The sequence below is a fragment of the Rhinolophus hipposideros genome (assembly GCF_964194185.1).
Source record: "Rhinolophus hipposideros genome assembly, chromosome: X".
Classification (NCBI taxonomy): domain Eukaryota; kingdom Metazoa; phylum Chordata; class Mammalia; order Chiroptera; family Rhinolophidae; genus Rhinolophus; species Rhinolophus hipposideros.
In genome coordinates this window covers 37,330,091-37,354,831 of record NC_138046.1, presented here as the reverse complement: position 1 = coordinate 37,354,831, position 24,741 = coordinate 37,330,091, and the positions used below count along the sequence as shown (strand labels likewise).

General features: G+C 38.8%; 1 protein-coding gene across 2 annotated transcripts in view; it reads left to right on the top strand.

The window, feature by feature from the left end:
- DOCK11 (dedicator of cytokinesis 11) overlaps nt 1-24,741 on the top strand; it is a 267,077-nt gene that overhangs the window by 100,392 nt on the left and 141,944 nt on the right. For both annotated transcript variants that reach the window (XM_081043897.1, XM_081043896.1), the window contains exons 13-23: nt 1,909-2,031; nt 3,489-3,571; nt 6,313-6,435; nt 6,619-6,695; nt 13,179-13,363; nt 13,465-13,530; nt 15,294-15,386; nt 16,873-16,996; nt 20,556-20,677; nt 21,177-21,263; nt 22,741-22,830. In XM_081043897.1, coding sequence (XP_080900023.1) covers nt 1,909-2,031; nt 3,489-3,571; nt 6,313-6,435; nt 6,619-6,695; nt 13,179-13,363; nt 13,465-13,530; nt 15,294-15,386; nt 16,873-16,996; nt 20,556-20,677; nt 21,177-21,263; nt 22,741-22,830 — 1,173 coding nt within the window. The remainder of the gene's footprint in view (nt 1-1,908; nt 2,032-3,488; nt 3,572-6,312; nt 6,436-6,618; nt 6,696-13,178; nt 13,364-13,464; nt 13,531-15,293; nt 15,387-16,872; nt 16,997-20,555; nt 20,678-21,176; nt 21,264-22,740; nt 22,831-24,741) is intronic.

The following is a 24,741-nucleotide window of genomic DNA, read 5'->3' as shown; positions in this document are numbered from 1 at the left end:
AAAAAATAAACATCTGCATGTCTCAGCATCCTCGTCTATAAACTGGAGTTAATGCTAGCACCCTTGTCCCAGGGCTGTTGAGAGGCTCAGACAAGGGGTGCTGGAAACCACTGGGCACTGGACCAGGCCCACCATGTTTGCTCCATACTATGTAGCTGCTAGTAGGGGCAGCAGTAATAGTCATCACAGATAAATAAGAGAAAGCAGCTTGCTTTTATCAATTGTCAAATCGTTTTAAATTATAATACTCATTGCTGGCATCAGTGTATGGAAATGCCGAGAGTCTGGGAATGGGGAGCCATAGGTGCTCAGTGGACAGTAGCTATAGCAGTAATCAGTATTACTCTTCTCATCCAGCCTCATTGTGTGAGATGTTGGCTTCACAGGCCTCAAGGCTGAGAAGCAGCATAGCATGGGCTATGGAGTCTGGGAGCCCTGGCCACAATCTTCTTCACCCACTTACTTGCTGCATAAACCCCTTCATTCCTCAATTTCTTGACTTTTAAAATGTGTATATCTTGGTATCTGCTTTGAGGGTTTTTATGAAGACTTAAGTGAGACAATGCACAAAAACCACCCAGCACAGTTATGTGACAATCGGTAAGCCTGAGGTTACACTGAAGGCAGTCTGCCAGCTGCATCTCACAGCTGAAGCAAATTCCTGGCAGTACCAGAAATCCAGTTTTGTGACCTTGAGGTGCTTTGGGCCACTCTAGTAATAACCAGGTACCTAATGGGTATGACTTCATTTAATCCACATGGGAAGTTTATGCAGTAGTTAGTACTATCATCATCCCCATTTCATAGATGAGAAACCTGAGACGTAGAGATGTGACTTGCCTAAACTCATAAATGGTGGAGCCAGAATTTGAACCCAGGAAATTTGGCTCCTGAGAGTTTTTAACCACTTTGTTTCATGATTGCTGCTTGAGAGTTCAAACTTGGATCAGCCATTACCTGGGATCCTTGCAAGCTGTTGGTTTGTGGAAGGAATTACTTCGTGTCTTATAGTCAGTTTTGTCTTCTGCCCTGTCTACCACAGAGGCTTTTATCTGGAACAATGAGATCACGTGTCTGAAATGCTTTGAAAACTGGAAAGACTATATTAACACAGTTGGTAGTACACCAATTAGAAAAACAAAACTTGGTAGCTAGTGTCCCAGTCATGGATTGTTCCTCTTGCATTCCTTTGTGTGGTGCTCCTTTAAACAATGGACACAATCAACTCACAGGCTATTTGGAAGGAGCTGAGCTAGACAGGGTGGCATGGTTGTTCCACATACATTCAAAGAAAACTTTTGTAACTTTGGTTGCATCTACATTAGTACCCTTAAATAAAGCAACCAGGAATAAAATAAGGTTTGGATCCTCTCTCCCCTACATTTACATTCAAAGCCCCACAGCTGTTTATCTGCCACAAAGGAATGCTTTCTACAGGATGATTTAGTTTTTTATGTTACGCAATTTGAAAATGGTTACACAGAGCAACAGCGTATTTTCTTCCTCTTAGCTGCAGTTAGTATTAATTGTGAGTGAATGTCTCTCCAGCTCCACTTGAGAAAAGCATATTATTTTAGTACATGCCAGTTAAGCCAAACAGTACACATTGTGTTAATTAGGTCCAAGAATGCAACTTGCAAAGACAGCCAGACACAAGAGGCTAAGTAGCAAGGATGACACCTGCGCTTTGGGGACTAATAGATGTGAAATTGGTGACAAAAAAACAAACAAACAAAAAAACCCAACCCATTGTATGAAAGAAAATGCTATCTGTTTCTTAGGATCCTGGACATGATCCTTTGTTGACTATCAAAAATCTATGCTAAACACTACTAGGAATCATTAATTGAACAACTGTATGTATGAGGTTATATAAAACAATCTAATGGAAGTCATTTTTTCCCCCAGGGAATTTTCTCAGTGACGAACCCACATCCTGAAATTTTTCTAGTTGCACGAATTGAAAAGGTGCTCCAGGGAAACATTGCACACTGTGCGGAGCCCTACATCAAAAATTCAGACCCAGCAAAGGTATTTATAAAGATCATTTATGAACATTTCAGCTTAATGTAGAATTTGCTTTTTACTGATATCCTAAATGCGATTGTCAATGACCCCTCAAAAACAAACAAAAACCAAAACCTAAAACTTACTCTGTTACCACAGAGTATATCATGAAAATACTGTGTACTAGGTGAGTGTGCATGCTAATGATTGAACATGACTTTTTATGTTCTGTTGACATGATAATCTGATTTCTGCTGCCTTATGAAAATAGGGACTAAAGGTTTTTCAGTAACATCGGCTCATTGACAGTCTCCTTGGCGGTGGCGACCCTGTTTTACAGATAGCCCTAGAATGTCGGAGCTGGCAGGGGAAAGATGATCCAGGCCTGTAGTTCCCAAGTGCCAGTCTGTACTCAAGTTTATTCCTGCATGATGATGAAGTGGGAAAAGACAAGACAGTGAACTTTCATGAAGCTAAACGTATTCAGTTCGAAGGGTGTCCTTTATTCTGAAATTTTTGCCCTTCCTGCTTGGTGAATGTCACACCTATCTAACTTTCGTGAAATGTTGGTAGAGCAAGTGGTAGGGATTGTTTTCACCGGTTCATGTTTTCAAATGGCAACATTAAAAGTCTGCAACCCATATAATCATCCAAATTTCTGGACCCTGAAATCCAAACTTATGGAAATTGTTGATTGACTCTACTGCTCTCATTGTATAAATGAGAAAACTGAGACTTGCCCAGAGAGGGAAAGTGTTTGTGGCACAGTTCATTAGTTCTCCAGCACCTGCGTATTTATGAAGAGTCCATCTGCTGTATGTGACATTTAGTTGTGAATCTGAATAGCGTTTATGAAGTGGAAGGTGCTGAGGAGACATGTGACTAATTTGTGAAGAAAAAAAATGTCTCAACGATATTGATAAAAGCCTCGAGCATTCTTCATCCCTATGGATAATTGTGCAGCCAGCATTTCACAGCCTGTTGAGATCCTCTAGGCATTGTCACCTCCCAGTCCCTGTGCATACAGAGGACCCTGCCCACACTGAACTAATTGCATTGATTCTTGGTCACTTGGCTTTTGCCTTAGGATTAAAAAGGTCAACTGTTTTGAGAAAAAAGTTCTCCCAAGCATGATGAGAGTCTGCTTGCTCATATGTAAAAGGAAATACACATTAAAAATGTTTAAGATTTTCCCAATAGGGTAGTTAGTCCAAAATGTGCCCTACATCTATATTGTCTGTTCTTACATATCTTGATGAATGCTCTGTTAATGGGAAAACACAAAACCTTTAAGAAATACTACTTTGGTCTTGGAATTTGGGTAGCCATTGTATATTGTGCTTCATTTGTAGCTGTTTCTGTATATTTTTTTCTATATTTTGATGTTTTACATCAATCAGTAAGTTGGGGAAATTATTTTTCTAGGTGAGTCCCTGGTAGTTTGAATAAATATGAGCCTATCTTCTTATTTCTGACCTTAGACAGCCCAGAAGGTACACAGGACAGCCAAGCAAGTGTGCAGCCGCCTTGGACAATACAGAATGCCCTTTGCCTGGGCTGCCAGGTTTGTACATATACAATCCTGACCCTCTACCCATACTCATGTGTGAAGCTGAAGGCTGTCGCCCTTGTCAGCAGTATTCAGCAGTCTGTTTCTGACAAGCCAGTTATAGCTTGGAGCATCTGGGATGTGTCTTAATTTCTTCAGGCTGCTCTAACAAATTACCATAGACAGCAGACATGTGACTTAAACAACAAACATTTATTTCTCACAATTCTGAAAGCTGGAAATCCTGAGATCAAGATGCCAGTATGGTTGGGTTCTAGTCAGGACTCTCTTCAAAGTCGGAGTTAGCTGACTTCCCTTTATGTCTTCACATGGGAGAAAGAGGGCTGACAAGCTTTCTGGTCTCTTCTTATGAGGGCACTCATCCCATTCACGAGGGCTCCACCTTCATGACCCAATCACCTCCCAGAGGCCCCAACTCCTAATATAATCATCTTGGGGATTGGATTTCAACATATGAACTTTGAAGGAGGGTATGGGATACAACATTTATGAACATTTAGTTCATAATAGGATATAAAAATTCTTTCTCTTAGAATTTGCTGTGCATCAAAGACCCTTTCATTTCTTCATATGTGTTGCTTGAGGGAAGTTTTCTTTGGCTTGGGTTTCTGATCTGACTGACACACTTAATTTTATTGTGTTTTAAAGCAGAGCTTATTTGCTAAAGTGATGAAAATTTTTTCTAAAAAACCAGAAATTGTAGTGAATTATGTAGTTATTGAGTGCTAACTCTACTATTTCAGAGCTGGCTGGATTTATGTTTTGAAAAGCTATCATAGAATAATTCTGGAAAACATGCAAAGAATGCAGTTGTTAAATGCAAGTGTGTAATTAATTAATAGATTTTCTTGCTTTCTGATGACAGATTTGGCAAACTCTTCAAAGGTTGTGTATTTGGAAGCGTGTTATCTATACCATATATCTTACGGTAGATTATGTGATTTTTTTTCCAAGTCTTGCAAGTCTACATACAGTAATGACGTAAAATGTTTTTCTTGCTTATCCCACCTTTGCAGCACGGGTTCATCACCTGTTTGTGGTACAACCAGTACAGCGCACTAGAACTTCTGGGTAAAGGGCACTGTGTTGTAAATAATTCAATCAGTTATGTTTAGTGGGTGTTGAGTAGTAGCATAAGGGTAGGAGATTCTAAGTTAATTGATTCTTCTGTCACTATAATCATTTACGTTTTTGGAAGGTCTCAAAATGCATTGTATGTTGGTAGATGAAAAGGCACATTGTCCTTGTTATACAGAATGGTAAAAAAAATGATAACCAAGGATAGGTGAATGGCAAAGAGTAGTGGAGGGTGGTATGTTTAGGCATTACAGAGACAGAGAGTGAGATGTGGCTTGTAAATATAAGCTTACTTAGTGATGCTCCAGCCTGAAAAGTCAGTTGCTGCTGCTGCTGCTGCTGTTATTAATATTTATAGTTATTAAGTGCTAACTCTGTACAAGGCAGTGGTCTCAGTGCTTAATGTATACTTTCTTAAGAGGTGGGTACTGTTATCCCCATCTTGGAGATGAGAAAACTGAGGCACAGAAGTAAAAAAAAAAAATCTCGCCCAAGTTTACACAGCATGTGTGTGAGCAGGGATCAGAACCCACGGCTGGTGACTCTAGACCACGGGGCCACACTGTGTCCCTTTCAGGCCATAGCAGTAGCTGCTTGATGCTGTTTTGCCAGTAGAAAAATTAATCTTAAAATCTTCAAAGTTAGAAGCTTTGATCCCCAGTTCTGATGAGGAATTATACTGTTTTTTTCCCTTCCTGAATTATTTTGGTTGTCACCAGTGGCAGGAACTCACTCTAGAGGCTTGGATGGGGTATTTAAAAGGTATATGATAACCCCGTGTTTACTGAAAATAAAGGAGGTATGCTTAGAAATAGGGACAGTGCTTGATGCCTATAACTACATCTTTAGAGGCTCTGCCAGGGGAATTATGTTTCTGGCTAGAGCTGCTTCCGCTGTGTTGGATATTTGCACGTTACTTCCCATTTCTGCAGTAAAATAGCCACTTACAAATGGGAGAAGGGGAGGGTGAGGGATAATTCAGATTTATATTGGAAACTCTACATATATATTATAAACTCTGTATAAACGGATCTTAAAGATCTAATTTAAGTTTTATCAACTTTGAGATGTACTTTACCTTTGATGGAAATTAACACATTTTGTATGTCCAATTTGATGAATTTTTCCAAATGTCCATAGTCATGTAACTACCACCCCAACCAAGATAGAGAACACATCAATCACTCCAGAACCTCTACTCCATCTATTGTTATCACTGTAGATGACTGTGATATATTCTAGACATTTATAACAAGTAGAATCATGTAGTACATACCGTTGCATTTAGTTTCTTCTGTTTAGTCTGTTTTTGAGATTCATCCATATTGTTGTATGTATCAGTTGTTCGTTTTGAGTAGTATTCCATTGTATGAATATACCATGGTTTGTTTATCCATTCACTTGTTGATGAATATCTGTGTTGTTTCCAGTTTGGGGCTATAACAAATCTGCTATCAACATTTATGTACCATGTGGAAATATACTTAGGGGTAGAATTATAGGATCATACGGTAGGTGTATGCTTAACTTCCTGAGAAACTGCGAAACTGTTTTCTGAAGTAGTCTCACCATTTTATACTCCCACTAGCACTAATTTTATTGGTGTTTATCAATCTAATATAATTTTTTTAGAAAAACCCCTTCTGTTGCTGTTTTAGACCCATTTTCAAAGATATTCAAGGCTCTCTGGATCTGGATGGGAGATTTTCTCCTTTGTATAAACAAGACAGTAGCAAGCTTTCAAATGAAGACGTGCTCAAGTTGCTCTCAGAATACAAGAAGTAAGTATGTGGAGTTACTGAAGGAAAGGAATATCATAGATGAATTATAATTTCTTAAAATGATGAATGTGAGTCCTATATGGGAGAAACTGAATGCTTGAGATTTTAAGTTTGCATACAGGGTAAGCATTGTATTTAGTAATCACAATTTTTAAGTATAAAATATTCTTATTTTACACCTAGGCCAGAGAAGACCAAATTGCAGATTATTCCTGGGCAGCTAGACATCACAGTAGAATGTGTTCCTGTGGATTTGTCAAGTAAGAACTCACTTATTGCAAATAAACCTTAAGGGCTATGTTTGAATCTCAGGTTTTTAATCTTTTCAATGTTTTTCTTGAGGTTTACGGGGTGTATTACTTTCCTAGAGAGAATGTAGTCCTGTGGATTTGTCAAGTAAGAACTCTCTTACTGCAAACAAACCTTAAAAGCTATGATTGAATCTCAGATTTTTATCTTTTCAATATTTTTCTTGAGGTTTACGTGGTGCATTAGTTTCCTAGAGCTGCTGTAGGAAAATGTTACAAGATGGGTGGCTTAAGATGACAGAAGTTTATTTTCTCATGCTTCTGGAGGTTAGAATCAAAATCTAAGTGTCACCAGGGCTATGCTCCCTCTGAATGCTCTAAGGAAAAGTGATTCCTTGCCTCTTCCTAGCTTCTCCTGGCTCCCGACGGTCCTTGGCAGCCTTTGGCTTGTAGCTGCATCTCTCCAGTCTATGCCTTTATCATCACATGCCATCTTCCCTTTTCTAAGAGCACCAGTCATTAGATTTAGGTCCTCCCAATCCAGTATGACCTCATCTTAACTAATTACATCAGCAAAGACCCTATTTCCAAATAAGGTCATATTCTGAGGTTCTGGTGGACATGAATTTTGGGGAGACACTAATTCAACCCAGTACACATGGTGAATGGTTACAGGAAGTTCACTTTATCAGATGCTGTTTCATATATATGAGGTTGTGAGTGTTCCCCAGTTACTTTCTGCTACCTTTTCCCTTGGATAAGTTTCAACAATTAAGTAGCCAAAAAGGAGTTCTTTCTTGTCTGCAGGTAAGAATCTAAGATCCTAGGAGAAAAATGAGCAGAAGACACAAAAGATACTTTTCAGGAAATACAATGAAGTGGCTAATAAATATTTGAAAAATGTTCAATCTTACTAATAGTACCACTAATGCAAGTTAAAACAGCAACATGCTTTTGCTCATCTATCAAATTTATGAAAATGTTTTTAAGTGTAGCTGTGTAATTCTGGCTACGTTTTGGCCAGGCACCATCACCTATCATGAGTAGTACAATTAGGCATTCTATTTATCCACTTATTCATTGAATAAGCCCTTTGAGTAAACATTTATTGAATATACTAGGAGCTTTATGGAGATAAAAGTCAAGAAGATCTGACAAACAATAAACAAGAAAACAAATAAGTCACTAATTTCAGTTTGTGACTGGGGTGGTCTACTTTAAAAAGGTGGGCCAAACAGCACATAGTAGTTGGGACTATATAGTCCCCACTGAGGGTGTCGCATATATAAAGATCTTGAGGTGGGAGAAAGCTTGGTTTTTATGAACAGAAAGGGAGCCAGTATGGCTGTCATATGGCAGGTGATGGGAACAATGGGGATAGAAGTTAAAGTAGGAGAAGTAGAAAGGGTCACATCGTGCAGGGAATTGTATAGACCATGGTAACTGTACAAGATTGAATTTTATTCCGAGTGCAATGAGAAGTCACTAAAGGATTGTAAGCAGGAGAGTAGCAATTTCTGTTTTAAAACATTTAAGTACAATGGATTATTTTTTCCTAAAGAAATAATTTGAAATAGACAGATCATGCATAAAGATGTTCTTTGCAGCATTGTTTATATTGGGACAAATTGGAAACAACCAGAGTCCAACGCTGTCAGAGTGGTTAAGGCAGTTGTAGTACAACAATGCCATGAAACTTTATGCAGCCATGAAAAATGATGTTTATAAAGAGTTTGTGGAATAACACATAAAATGCCAACAAAACGAGGATAATCTGATGGACACTTGTCTTACTAGGGAGACCACATCATGGACGGTGTAGGTGCCTGACCACTGAAGTGTACACCTGAAGCTGAAGCCGAATAATAATGAATGTCAACTATAATTTTATACACACACACACACACGTATATATATGTATATATGTATATATGTATATATACATATATATTCATTCACAGGATGTGGAGTACAGCATAAAGAATAGAGTCATTGGAACTGTAACAGCTATACACGATGTCAGAGGGATAGTAGATTGGGGGAGGGGGTTATCACTTTGTGAGGGGTGTAAATGTCTAACTATTACATTGTTTTGTACACCTGAAAATAACTGAAAAAACAAGGATAAAGTTTGATACATATAGTAGGATTTTTGTATTTTTACATAAAACATACATAAAAAAAGACCAGAAGAAAATATACCAAAATATTAACAGTAGTTATCTCTTGGCAATGGAATCATCACTTGTGTCTGTGTACCTTTACTCCAGATATTTTATTGTAAGTATCACTATAAAAATCAGAGGAAACCAAACCCAACAAAAAATATTGTGTCCTCAGGTCTGACTCTCCCTGGGTCTTCCTTCTCCATCATTATGGCTCTGCAACAAGGACAAGCAGTCTTAGAGCCCCTTAAGTATATGAATAACCTTTACTACAGTGGCTACTTCAATAACATATACTGCTACACTTCTCAAAGGCTTTGTTTTTCATGCTTGGAAGTATTAAAATTATTCTTTTTTATTAATTAAATTTATCGGGGTGACATTGGTTAGTAAAACTACATAGGTTTCAAGTGTACAATTCTGTAATACATCATCTATATATTGCGTTATGTGTTCACCACCCAGAGTCAGTTCTCCTACTATCACCATATATTTGACCCTCTTTTCCCTGTTCTATCACCCCACCTTACCCTCTGGAAACCACTAAACTGTTGTTGTGTCCATGAGTTCCTATTTTTGTTTTTCTTGTACCTTTGTTGCTTTAGGGGTGTGTGTGTGTGTGTGTGTGTGTGTGTGTGTGTGTGTGTGTGTGTGTGTGTGTGTGTGTATGTATGTATGTATATAGTTTGAGGTGTACAAAACAATATAATACCTGGACATTTATAGCCATCATAAAGTGATAACCACCCTCCCCGAATCTACTACCCCTCTGACATCAATTATAGCTGTTAAAATGCCATTGACTCTATTCCCTATGTTGTACTCCACATCCCGTGACTATATATACATAATTATAGTTGGCATTGAATATTATTCAACTTCAGTTTCAGGTGTATGGCGCAGTGGTCAGGCATCTACCCAGTCTATGAAGTGTTCTCCCTAGTAAGTCCAGTGTCCATCTGACACCCTACATAATCTTTACAACAGTATTGATCATATTCCCCAAACTGTATTTCATATACCCGTGGCAATATTGTGACTACAAATTTGTACTTTCTAATCCATTTACCTTCTCCCCAACTCCCCTCCATCTAGAAATCCTCACTTTTTTTCTGCTATATCTCTGAGTCTGTTTCTGTTTTGTAAATTCCACATATAAGTGAGACCAGATGGTATTTGTCTTTCTCTGTCTGACTTATTTCACTTTACATAATATTCTCCAGGTCCATCCATGTTGTCGCAAATGGTAAGAATTCATTCTTCTTTATGGCTGCGTAATACTCCATTGTATAAATGTATCACAGTTTCTTAATCCAGTCGTCTACCAATGGGCATTTTGGTTGTTTCCATGTCTTGTCTATTGTGAATAATGCTGCAATAAACATAGGGGTACATATATTTTTTTGAATTAGTGTTTAGGATTTCTTTGGATAGATACCTAGGAGTGGAATTACTGGATCATAGGGTAGTTCCATTTCCAGTTTTCTGAGATACCTCCATACTGTTTTCCATAGTGGCTGCACCAATCTGCAATCCCCCCAACAGTGCACGAGGGATCCCTTTTCTCCACATCCGCGCCAGCACTTGTTGTTTGTTGATTTATTGATGATAGCCATTCTGACCAGAGTGAGGTGATACCTCATTGTGGTTTTTATTTGCATTTCTCTGATGGTTAGTGAGGTTGAGAAGTTTTTCATATGTCTGTTGGCCATCTGTGGATCCTCTTTAAAGAAATGTCTCTTCAGGTCCTGTGCCCATTTTTTAATTGGGTTGTTTGTTTTTATGGTGTTGAATTGTATGAGTTTTTAAATAAATTTTGGATAGTAACCCTTCATCAGATGTATCATTGGCAAAATCTCCCGTTCTATAGGATGCCTTTTTATTTTATTGATGGTTCCCTTTGCTATGGAAAAACGTTTTAGTTCAGTGTAAAAGCACATATAAGTGAAAAAGCCTTTGTTTTGTTGATGGTTTCCTTAGCTGTGGAAAAACTTTAGTTTGATGTGATTCCACATAATTGTTTTTTCTTTTGTTTCCCTTGTCTGAGGAGATATTATCGGTAAAAATATTACTAAGGGTAATGTCTGCAGAGTTACTTTCTATGTTTTCGTGTAGGAATTGTGTGGTTTTGGGTCTTACATTTAACTCTTTAATCCATTTTGAATTTATTCTTGTATATGGTGTAAAGAGGTGGTCCAGCTTCGTTGTTTTGCATGTGTCTGTCCAGGTTTCCCAGCACCATTTATTAAACAGACTGTCTTTACCCCCATGTAGATTCTTGCTTCCATTGTCATAGATTAGATGGCCACATAGGCATGGATTTATTTCTGGGCTCTCTGTTCTGTTCCATTGATTTATGTGTCTGTTTTTATGCCAATACCATTCTGTTTTGATTACTATGGCCTTGTAGTGTGATTTGATGTCAGGTAGTGTGATACTTCCCACTTTATTCTTATTTCTCAAGATTGCTGTTGCCTTAAGGCATATGGTTCTTGACTTTTTCTGTCTGACTTATTTTGGTTAGCATGGTAATCTCAAGATCCATCCATGTTGTCGCAAATGGCAGTATTTCATCTTTTCTTGTGGCAGAGTAGTAGTTCATTGTGTATATATACGACAACTTCTTTATCCATTCATCTATCGAAGGACATTTTGATTGTTTCCATATCTTGGTCACTGTGAATGCTGCAGTGAACATCGGGGTACATACATCTTTACAGAAAAATGTTTTCAGATTTTTGGAGTAGATACCTAGAAGAGGGATTGCTGAGTCATATGGTAATTCTATTCTTTATTTTTTGAGGAACCTCCATACTGTTTTCCATAGTGACTGTGACCAGTTTTCCATAGTGACCAGTTCACATTCCCATGAGCAGTGTGTGAGGGTTCCTTTTTCTCTACAGCCTCTCCAACACTTGTTATCACTTGTCTTGTTGATAATAGTCATTTTAACAGGTGTGAGGTGATATCCCATTGTGGTTTTGATTTGCATTTCCCTAATAGCTAGTGAAGTTGAGCATTTTTTCATATATCTGTTGGCCATTTGTATGTCTTCTTGGGAGAAGTGTCTATTCAGGTCCTCTGCCAGATTTGTACGGAATCACAAAAGACCCCAAAGAGCCAAAGCAATCCTAAGAAGAAAGAACAAGGCTGGGGGTATCACGCTCCCTGACTTCAGTTTATACTACAAAGCGACAGTAATCAAAACAGCATGGTATTGACAGAAAAACACACAGAGACCAATGGAATGGAATTGAAAACCCAGAAATAAACCCACATATATATGGACAGATAATTTTTGACAAAGAAGCCAAAAACATACAGTGGAGAAAAGACAGCCTGTTCAATAAATGGTGCTGGAAAAACTGGAAAGCCTTGTGCAAAAGAATGAAACTAGACTGCTATCTGTGACCATGTACCAAAATTAATTCAAAATGGATCAAAGACCTAAACATAAGACCTGAAACAATAAACTGCATGGAAGAAAACATAAGTACTAAACTTATGGACCTTGGGTTCAGAGAGGATTTTATGATTTTGACCTCAAAGTCAAGGGAAGTAAAAGCAAAAATAAATGAATGGGACTATATCAAACTAATAAAGCTTCTGCACAGCCAAAGAAACCATCAACAAAATAAAGAGTCAGCCAACCGAATAGGAGAAGATATTTGCAAACAAACCTCTGAAAAGGGGCTAATATCCAGAATACATGAAGAAGTTGTACAACTCAACAATAAAAAAAAAAATAAAGAATCTAATTAAAAAATGGGCAGAGGACCTGAACAGATACTTCTCCTATGAAATTATCGTTCGTAACACATCATCAGATCTGTAGTTTCAAAAGGCTTCGGTTATTTCTTAGGTGAAAATTTGCACGTGCACCAAGTTAATTCTTTAAAAGGCTAGACCTGAGCTAATTGGAGGCATAAATTTACTGTTACTTCCCTGATACCAATAAAAATTTGCAGTGAAAGCGAAGTTGCAGGCATAGGAGAAAAAATGTAATGGATTTTTTTGCAGAGTTTAAATTGTCAAAATTATGATGTGTTTTATTTGGCAAATCACTGTAATCTTCACTGAGAATGAAATAGCAATCCATGTCTTGTTTGAGGGGTTCCACTGAAACTGGCATCTGTTTACCCTACTTGTCCTTTTGGGTCCTTAAACGGGTTGTGTGACTTTTTGTCAATCACTAAGAATTATGTTTTTTTTAAATCACTCTTTGAGAACACAATCAATGTATATTTTTATAAATGTTAGGAATGTATTAATGGTTGTTAAATTTATTAACTTTGTCTGTTTTTTGTTGTTGTTGTTTTTTTGGCTATAGATTGTATTACTTCTTCATATGTGCCCCTGAAGCCTTTCGAAAAGAATTGTCAAAATATTACTGTGGAGGTTGAAGAGTTTGTTCCAGAAATGACAAAATACTGTTATCCATTTACCATTTACAAAAACCATCTGTATGTGTATCCGTTGCAGTTAAAATACGATAGCCAGAAAACATTTGCGAAGGTAAACAATGCAAACTGTACATTTGGGCATATAAAATGTTATTTAATGTTATTTATAATCTTCTCATTCTGTTACTCATTTTGAATGATTAATCATTTTAGGCGAGGAACATCGCGGTCTGTGTGGAATTCCGAGATTCAGATGAAAGTGATGCTAGAGCTCTAAAGGTTTGTTTATGAAACTGATAAGCATTGTTAGTAGAGCTAGAGATTCTGGAACTTTGTAGTTTCATACGCTAAGTTTAATTTGGTTAAACGTCCAAAAGAAAATGTACTAAAGTGACAAATGTAACATTGCCTTCTCTATTCTCACACATTAACTATAAGGATTAGTTAAATATTAAGAAATAACAAAATGAGGGAGGAGCTTTAAAAATGGGTAAGCTTCATATACCAGATTTTTGCCTTTGCTCCACTTTGATTTTCCATTCATGGATTCCCAAGCACAAGGTCATTTTCTCCTATGACCTGACAGTTTATAATGGTACCATCAGGGGAGTATACACTCCCTTCTTTTTGAAACCTGAACGGGCTTTGAGCTGACAGAAGCACAGCGTGATTGCTTTGATCTGAGATATGACTTGTACTCTCTGACTGGCCAAATGGTGCCTCCAGACTTGGATTAGTGATATGTGAAAAGCAGCATCTTAGTATTATAGAGCAATCCTTAAATACCTGTGACTTCACAGTGCTTTTACATTTTCACTCTTTATAGCTGCTTTTTACTTTTTGTTCTTTAGCCCATTGATCATAGGCCTGAAAGAGAAATCGGAACATTTAGTCATCACAGAGTGTTCATCTGGCTTGCCACTTCTCTAGCTTGCTCCTCAATCAGACAGATGGATGGCTAGTCTTTCACTCAAACTGCCTAGGGAAAGAGGCTGGAATGCCCCTGACTAAATTGTTGAATGTTTAATAGCCCCTACCATTTAAAAGAGATTTTTTTTTCCACAGAGAAACCTAAGTTAAATTAAGGATTAGCTTGCTCAAATTAAGTTTGTTTTCTCTGATTCTCCCTTCAGTGGAGATGAAAGTAACGGCTCATTTTCCCCTATGCAGTATCCTTTTGTATACTTAGAGTCTTAGGTTACCTCTCAGCAGTTTCTGCAAATTGCCTTTGTAACCATATTTAAGAAGAGCTGGCTCTGTACTCACATGGAGTCTTAATTTCGTTTCTTAGCTGGTCTGGAGGCTGGCTCTGAACTCACAGAGTGAGGCAATTAGTACCTTGGCATGCCGACTCCATATTCATCCTTGAGCTTATTAGGCCTATGGAAGTGAAAAACTCATACTAGAAATGAAATTGGATCTTTCCATGGAACCATAGAAAGCCTTACATTTATTTTTATTGGTATTACAGAAAGCCAGTGACTTTTAAAATGTGGCTTATAAAGTGAGAGAACAGTAAATTGTCTATAGCTTAATTTTTAATTACGTCAGGCTAGGAATGTATCTGCTGTTTTTTTGGGTGGGGGTTTTGTTGTTGTGTTTTCTGTTGTTGTTGTTGCTTTTTAAACTCCTCATCTTTCCCACTGCACAACAAGCTTTCAGCAAATGTTGCTGACTGCTGAGTGAGAGCTTCTTATACTAAGAAACGTAAATAGCATGAGAGAAGTAAGCTTTCCAGGCCAGGTTTGAGAGTGTTTCCCTTCCAAATGATAAGCTGTGTTTGACTTCTCACTGTCAGCTAGTTTGGAATTGCATTTCTTGGGTGGCTGGAAATTCAGAAACATCTATGCAGCCAAGTTAGGTGATGTCTGGGGTGATGTTGAGTGACTGTAAATGACTTGGAATTTACAAGCTCATGGGGAGAGCCAGGTGGGCTTGGCCATGGCCTTGTGCTCACAGATGCCTGTAACTGTATGTGGTTCCATAGCATCACGTTTGAAGACCTGCACTGAGAGTGGTGACTCTGTTTCCTTCTTTTGCAGTGTGTTTATGGAAAACCTGCAGGGTCTGTTTTTACCGCAAATGCATACGCTGTTGTTTCACATCACAATCAGAATCCAGAGTTCTACGATGAGGTAAAAATACATTATTCTGACGTGTATAAAACACAGTCGTTATTCTTTTTCTTTTGGAGTCATTTTTTTCATTTTATCTGCACTTCCAATCCCTGAATGTTTTATGCCTTGAAAATAGAAACTGTCACATCAAAACAAAGGCCACTGCCGGCTTGGTGCCCTTTGATGACTGTGGAAGATTTGCCTACAAATGGAAGGGCTCTGGGGTGAGGTAACAATGCAGGAAACAATCAGACTGGGACTGGGATTGAAGCCTTAGCTTTGACAACTGGCTCTGTGACTTTGATCAAGTCACTTCCCCTTTCTGAGTCTCTATTTCCTCAGCTTTAAAATAAGAAATTCGGAAGAGGTTTTCTGAAGGCTCTTCTAGCACTTTCCTCCTGCAGTTCTGTGTGGGAGGGTGCAGCCTCTCTAAGTGAAATGCTTTTCGAGAGACAGCAGCGCAGCTGAGACACCGGAATTCCACTGGCTGCACTAAATGCTTCTGTGCAGTGTTGAGTAGCACGGTCTCCCAGTCTCTGTGCTCCCCTCCTCAGACCCTATATCTGCCTCTCTTTCCTTCTTCCTGCTTCTCTGAGTCTATGTGTCTGTGTACTTCCTGGTAGCTCTCTTAGTGTCTCTGTCGTAGCCTCCTCTAGTCTGTATGTACCTGGTTTATCCGAATCTGCACATCGCTTTGATTCCCGTGTCTGCATGGCCCCTGGACGTGCATCCAAGGCCAGAAGCTCTGCTGTTTCTGCTTCTGGGGCCTCATGTCTTCATTCCTGGCTTGATCTGATACCATCACCCCTGCTGTCAGTGATGTCCCCGGGTGCACCTGCTGTCATGTGGAGGCCTTCTACCCCAGCCTTAGACCTTGCTTATCTCTTTCTTAATCCAATGCCCCTAGTTTCATGGGAGACACGGAGGAGGATAGTGGCCTTGTGTTTTTGCCACCCAGGGAGGGAGTACGGCTGTACTTACGTACAGCAGAGCGTTAGATACCCAGGTGGTTTGGATGCTGTGACTAATTTGTGGATACCATAATACCGTAGTGACTTTTTGCATATTTATTTGTGAAGCTTTTTTTTTCATGCAAAGGAGGGCAACAACTTAGAAAAAAGTAACCTTTCAAATTCAGTGTCCATTTTAGACAGATTGCATTCACTAATTCAGAATGAGTTACATAGCATCCTGGGGCTGTGAGTATGTAGTTTTGATCCAGTGTTTTAGAAAATCCTGAAGCAAAGTTGAAGCCAGGAGAATCCACTGAACTTTCCCACAAAAGTAATCAATTGGCTCTTACAACCCAGGAGAATATTGTTGTCAAACTGAAACTGACCAGGAAAGCATTTGGAAAACATTTAAATTATATCTATTGGACCACTTGGCCTGTCATTTAGAAAAGTATGTCATTGGAAAAGTATGATGAAACTGAACTAAAGGACTGACAGTCCAGCTTGACCATTAAAACAAAATTCTATGTGTAATCTTGCTGTCATTTCAGATTAAAATTGAACTTCCCATTCACCTGCATCAGAAACATCATGTGCTTTTCACTTTTTATCATGTAAGTTGTGAAATTAACACAAAGGGAACAACCAAAAAGCAGGACACAGTTGAAACTCCAGGTACGTGTGTGCTTTCAATGTCTCTCTCTCCAGCTATTTGAGATGGAATTGTCTAGAATATAAACTCTTTTTATCAAGCTACAGACCACTTACTACTTCCCCTCACCATAAAGTCCATTTCTGAGTTAAAAAGTTCATTAGTAAAAGATGAATTATATGTTCATTTTATCATCTTTTCAACCAAATGTCCAAATGCTTGCCAATGTTCTTGGACCACCATAAGCAACATAATATTGCCCTTCTCAGAGATAAATACATACTGTGATATAGTATTTGTATTATTTCTTTTATGAAGAATAGCCCAGCAACCAGAATTTTCCTGTTCTGCTTACTGAGGAAGAGGGAAGTGAGCCCAGAGCTAGGGGCATTTTTGAGCCTGAGGGAGATTGGGGCCTGCCTGGTTCTAATAGAACAGATTTAATGAATTTGAGTAAGTCCCGGTCCTGATCCTATTCTGCAAGGCTTTAGATAAATCAATAAGAAACATCCTTGGAGAACATAGAAGTCCCTATAAACATGGCCTGTGTCACACCCACTGTATAAATGTCAGCATGCCCTAAGATTCGTATCCAAACTAGACTGGCTAAATCTTAAATTCATTCATTTTGTATATTGTGAGGAAGATGTTGTACTGTGGAGAATACAGCAGAGAGTCAAACATAGTCTCATCTTCAGCGAGCATATGATCTGGTAGGGGGCATAAATCCTGTGTAGACAACTACGATACATGATACAAAGTAGTAGTTACCCCGAAAGTGGTGCTATGTGATCTCAGAGAAGAGCAAGTTGTTACTTCAGCCGGTGGAGGGACAAGTGGCTGGGAATCAGGAAAGTCTTCCAGGAGGAGGTGATGTTTTGAGTGAGGCTTTGAGTATTGAGGGGTAGGGACAGGGAACCACAAGTAGTTCAATATGACCGCAGCACAAGGTGCTGGGAGGGGAATCGTAGGATGCCGGTTTGGAAAGCAGGCGTCAGAACGTGGAAAGCCCTGAATGCCAGGCTGTGGATTTGATTTTATTCTGTCACCAATATGGAAGTATTGAAGGATTATAAATACCAGTAAGGGCTATTTTGTATGAAATCCAACTGGGCAGCAATATTATGGGTGAGGTAAGCTAGAGCAGGAAAGAAGAAACACCAGTTAGGGGGTATTTCAAAAGACCAGGAAAGAAAGGGGGTGCACTATGGCAGTAGCAGGGGAATGGAGAAAATGAGAATTACAGAATAAGAATATATTGGACCTGGCAAATGATTGACTACTAGAGAGATGATTCAGAGTTAGCACTGAAGTTTCAAAAGTGGGAAGGAGGTACAGTTGACCCTTGAATAACGTGGATTTGAACTGCACGGGTCCACTTACACTGGATTTTTATCAGTTGACCCGCTCAGTTCAAACCTGTGTTGTTCAAACGTCAACTGGTTGTTGGGAATCCGTGTATGCAGAGGACCAATTTAAATTATCCGCAGATTTTCAACTGCATGGGCCATCCGTGCCCCTAATCCCTACGTTGTTCAAGGGTCAACTGTGTTGCCAAATAGCAGAATTGTGGGTGGGAATGGTAGGTTTTGGACAGATGTTGAGTTTGAGGTGCTAGTGAGACATCTGAGTGATGCCTGGCAGGCGAAAGGATGGAATATTAGTAAGTTCCCTTTGTGGATAGTGTGGTCCTGTTCTGTATCCCCATAGAAACTGCAGTGTGGTCAGGGCAGGGACCTTGAGGGTTGAGAAGAAATCTGGCAGAGTAATGAAAACTCATGACAGTATACCTCTGAAAAGACAACTTATTATACTATTTCCTTATCCAAATTGTAGACAGAGTGGGCAAGATGCTCAGTGGAGCATGAAACAGTTATTCTATGTGCCACTCATCATTTTTATCTGTCCATCCTTTAAGTGGCTTCACACCTTTGATGTCAGATGGCATGTGTTTGACATTGTGCCTTTACAGCTTCCAGGTGCTCTGTATGAGTTTTGACTGAGAGAGACACAATTGGCCATGCTGTGATGCATTCACAGTGCAAGAATGTTGCCTGAGCAATTCCATAGAGACAGAAAGTAGGTTAGTGGTTGCCAGGAACTGGGGGAAGAGGGATATAGGGAGTGACTTTTAAGGGGTATGGAGTCTCTTTTGGGGTGATGGGATTAGGTAGTGGCAATGGATGCACAGCTTTGTGAATGTAGTAAAAACCACTGTATATTTTGAATAAATGAATTATATGGTGTCTGAATTATAGCTCAGTAAAAATTTCTATGAGGAAAAAATATTGCCCAAAATGAGAAATACATTTTCCTTTAATTTTCCTATTTTCTGGGCTGGAAACCTTTTGTCATTTGTCTAATTTTCAGTTTAACGACTCTGACAGAGTCTTTTTGAATGGTTATTTTGCTCATGTTACTTTCCTGTGCCTTTTATAAAAGAGCTCTGGGTAAAGCATTTCTGAAGTTGTACTAGTAAACAGGCCCTTCAGGCGTGTTTCAGAGTCTGAGAAAACCATTTAGTTTACTTAGAGAAAGCAACATATTATCTTCTTTAAAGAATTGAAGCATTTGCCAAATAAACATGCGAATGAAAATATTCTAACCAGATTGTGTTGACTTCTGTGTTCACAGTATAAACACACGCATACACACACACACTCACGCAAAGAATTTTAAAGAATCAGAAAGCAATGGATTTAAAAGTGCTCTCCAGCCAACACCCCGGGGTCCCTTGTATGCCAACACTTGGTCCAGAGCAAGCTTTTTTTTTTTTTTTTTTTTTTAACTGAGTTATAAACACTTGAAGCCCAGAGTAATCTCTATAATGGAAATACTGACACAGATGGTTCTGGCTTTTTTAGCTAGAACATGATGAGTTTTCTAATAGAAAGCCAAGAGGCTCTTTTGGGTAGAACAGTTAAGAGACTGGGGGAAATCTCAGTGGATTCAAGTTGTAAACACTGTGTCCTTACTGCATTCTCCTACAACACCTCTTCCTTCTGTAATCAGGAAAACTGCCCAACTAAGTACTGCCTTGTGTAAACATGGAATGCAGCCTTGACTTGTGACGAGTCCTGCATAGTCCCTTACCTTAGGGTTGCTATCAGAAATGTTGGACCCTGGTGATTGCTGTCTGAGGTATTCTCAGATATAAGACTGCACTCTTAATAAGGATGGATGAGAGAGAGCTGAATCTTTAAAAAATAAGTGTACCCAAAGTTATTCCCCAAAGTGTAAAGATAATAATATCGATGCACTTTTTTTTTCAAGTTTTAAAGTGTTTTCATACATTATCTCACTTTGGTCTTGCAATAACTCTATTAGATGGAGAGACTGTGTATTGTTGTACCCATTTTTATAGTCAAGGAAATAGAGTAAAAAACTTGTTAGTGGCCAGGCTGGGATTAAGAAGCAACCCAAAGTCATTGTTCCTTCCCCAGTACTCAGATGGCCAATAAGGACTCCCGCATGCAGACCCACAGAAACATTACCACCATGCCCCACTCCTCAGCAGTCAGACATTCATGTAGCTAATTGTATTTGCTGTTTCATTTATCATGGTTGATTCTTGCCTTCCAGTTGGCTTTGCCTGGGTACCTTTGCTGAAGGATGGTAGAATCATCACATTTGAGCAGCAGCTGCCAGTTTCAGCCAATCTTCCCCCAGGCTACTTGAACCTGAACGAAGCAGAATTAAGAAGGGTAGGATATTTATCTGCATTTGTTCATGTAATCATGATGAAATGTTGAAAAAGTAGAATTCTTTTGGCCTAGTTGATAGTTTGCTCTAGTTGATAGTGACTCAAAGTGTGGTCTGAGGACCGGTGCTGGTTCACAACAAAGGTAAGTATGGAAAATGAGTTATTAGAAGCCTTTATAATAGTCTGAAAAAGTAACCTCTTGTCTCTTGATTGTAATAATCATTTTAAAAACTGGGGTTTGGATTTTGTGCATTATTTTTAAAAATTCACTTATTTTGCAATTCATTTTTATTGATTGATCTGCAAAGGATTGGAAATTCAAAATGATCTAGGATACATTTATTCTAAAGGCAGGTTATTTTCTCCAATAATTCCCTCTGTGTGAAACTGACACATTCATTTCTGGGGGGAAAAAAAAGTTTGAAATGATAGAAGTGTGCTATGTTGCTTATCTGTCCATTGCTATGTTACAGAAATTCACGTGTATTTTCTGTTCACAGCAATCTAATGTGGATATTAAGTGGGTAGATGGTGCAAAGCCTTTGTTGAAGATTAAAAGCCACTTAGAGTCTACTATCTACACTCAAGTAAGTTGAATCAAATGAATTTTGTCATTTTTAATACTCAAGTATATTTCTTGATTAAAATAGACTAAATTTGATTTTCTACAGCCTTAGAGAAGCATCCTGAAGGACTTTCTCATTAGTAGTAATGTCATTCTTAATAATGATCATAAATTATGAAATCCTTTTATTCCCATTAACTAATTTGAGCCTCACAAAACTCTGAAAGGAATGTGGAGGCTTTTGTCACCATTTTTTAAAGTTTTGGGTTTTTTTGACCAGTTTTAAATTTACAGAAAAATTGTGAGACTAGTACAGAGAGTTCCCTTATATCCTGTACCTGGTTTCCCCTGTTACAAACCTCTTATATCAGTCTGGCACATTTGTTACAATTAATGAACCAATATTGATACATAATTATTAACTGAAATCTGTACTTTATTCAGATTTCCTTACTTTTTACCTATTAATGCCCCTTTTCTGTTCCAGGATCCTATCCAGGATAACACATTATATTTAGTTGTCATATCTCCTCAGGCTTCTCTTGGCTGTGACAAGTTCTCAGACTTTCCTTGTTTTTGATGACCTTGTCAGTTTTCAGGAGTTACTAGTATCTTGTAGGTATTTTGTAGGATGCTCCTTTATTGGAATTTGTCTGGTGGTTTTCTCCTGGTTAGACTAGACTTGGACACAGAAATTTGAAGTCAGTGGATCATGGGTGGCTAGCTGCTAACAGTCAACTCTTAGCCTCAGCACCCATGAAATTACAATCAAACATCTGTGGGAAGCCTGAAGCCCAATGAGGAAAATCAGGGATGGAGAAGATGAAGTCCACGCTCCTTGGTGTGGCCTCCAAGGTCCTCCTCACTCCCTGCTGCCCACACAACATTTTATAGATGAAGAAACTGTAGCTCAGTCAGGTTAGATGATTTACCCAAGGTTACACAAGTCATAATTAGAGGAAGCAGATCAAAATCCAAATTTCATTATTCCAGTTCTTGATATAGTCTGCGATGTCCACAAAATCAGTGTATATAGATATCATAGAGGACCTCTGGACTCACCGGTGAAGTGCTGTGGGAAATTGGGCACTGAATGCCTGAGACTATTGTTCTGGTAACCGCTGCTGCTATCTTTTCTTCAGTTGTCATTTCTGACCTCTGTTCCTGCTCATTTCATTAAAATGTAGAAGCAGCCCAACTTCACAGACTACACTACCAGGCAAAAAAGGAATTAAATGAATGTTGACTAGTTGGGCATAAATTGTGGCCTACCTGCTGTGCGCAGGTCCATGCTGAATTTACCTGGTCTTGCTGCTTTGTGTGACGGTCAGGAGGCCCCTCGGACATAGACACATGTCGGTAGCTACAGCTGCCGAGTCTGGGCATTAGAATACCCAGATAAAGAGGTTTGCAAGATGCGGGAGGAGGAGGAGGGAGACAGCCTGCATTTGAGGGTAAATGAATCAAATTTCATATGGCTGTGTCCATCTGATTTTCAGGATCTACATGTGCACAAATTCTTCCATCATTGCCAGCTGATTCAGTCAGGCTCAAAAGAAGTTCCAGGGGAGCTCATTAAATATTTAAAGGTAAATGAACAGCAGCTTTCGGCAAAAAGTTTGTTTTTTATGTCTTTCTGTTGCCACATTTTGATGTGGGGTAGGAGGGGGAATCAAACTAATACTTTAAAATACTTTCGGCTGTGTATCCTCTAGACAATACTTTTTATTATGTACTTTTCCATCAAGTGGCTGTTTAGAATCACACAGCAGAGTTGCTACATTAGGAAGAAAATGTTGTAGCCAGAATTCGATGACATGTTTTGGAAAATCTCCTGACAGTGTTTATTTCAGTTCCACAAATTGATTTTTCAGGTCTTTTCTCTTCCTGCTGACTGCCCAGGAAGGGTGGAGAATGCTATGGGAGAAAGGGCCAGGAGAAACAGAATCACTTTTGTTTGGAATAAAATGTAAAATGGTTCCTGTGTCTGTGCATGAGAGACTATCAAAAGGGTCACCTAAAGAAACCTAGTTTCTGCATGTTGCATAGAAGAGAATCTTAAGAACTACCATAGCTTATCAAATGTATTGAGAACTCAAGGCTACACTTAGTCCCTAGTGTGCTAGGATTGAAGTACACAGCATAAGACCTAGCAGATAGTGACTCTCTTCTTTTGGTTGCTCCTTTAGTAGGTCAGCCATGGCAAGTCTAAGGACTTTTGATTTCTTTTTATTAGTTTGATGTGTACAAAACAATGTAATAGACATTTGCACCCCTAGGAATTTTGATTTTTAAATGAAACCTCTATAGGATTTCCCTTTGGACCTGTTATTGCTTAATATTCTCAGGAAACAAAAATGTTCATTTCTTTTAGAGAGGTAGTATGACATGAGATGACATGTATGGGTTCTGGACTCACAGACTGAGTTTGTGTCCCAGATCTGTCACTTACTAACTTGGTGATTGACCTTGGCCAAGTTACTTCACTTCTCCAAGCCTTTGTGTCTTCATCGGTCTCATAGGGTCAAAGTGTCAATTTGTAGGGTGGTCGTGAGGCCGAAGTGAGATACTATATCTGCTGTATAGTAATTGTTCATTCCATACTTATTTCTTAAGTGCTTTCCTATGGGCCAGGCATCATTCTTAGCATTGGGAATGTAAGTGAAGAAAACAATGTCCCTGTGGTCAAGGAGCTTGCTTTCTTGTGGAGGCAGATGGATAAAAAAACAAATACAAATATATATATATTCATTGTATTTGTTTTTTTATCCATCTGCCTCCACAAGAAAGCAAGCTCCTTGACCACAGGGACATTGTTTTCTTCACTTGCATTCCCAATGCTAAGAATGATGCCTGGCCCATAGGAAAGCATATATATATATATATATATATGTGTATATATATATATATATATTTGTGTATATATATATATATATATATATATATGGAGAGAGACAGAGAGAGAGAGAGATAGAGTATATGTAATATATATATATCGAGAGAGAGAGAGAGAGAGAGGTATACAGATATAGATAGATATGTGTAGATATAGATATATCGATACCGATATAGATGCATCATGTCAGGTGGTAATAAGTGCTGTAAGGAAAACCAAAACATAGTGAAGGGAGATAAGGAGTGATAAGAGGTCTCTCTTTAGAATCAAGTACCAGAGGAGATCTCTCTGATAAAGCGACATTTGACAGAGACCTAAAGGAAATGAGGGCACCAACTCTGTGGATTTCTGATGGAGAGCTGGGAATAGCAAGTACAAAGGCTCTGAGGAGCTATCTTGGTGCGTCCAAGGGACAGCAGGAATTCCATTGTGGCTGACACAGAGTGATAAAACATCACATTGGAAAGGTAGCTGGGGAGCTCTTTGGGTAAGGCCTCATAAGCGATGGCGAAGAGTTTGGATTGTATTCTGAACGAGATGGGAAGCCTTGTAGGACTTTGAACAAAGGCATGACAACTGTGACTTTGGTTTTTAAAGTATCATT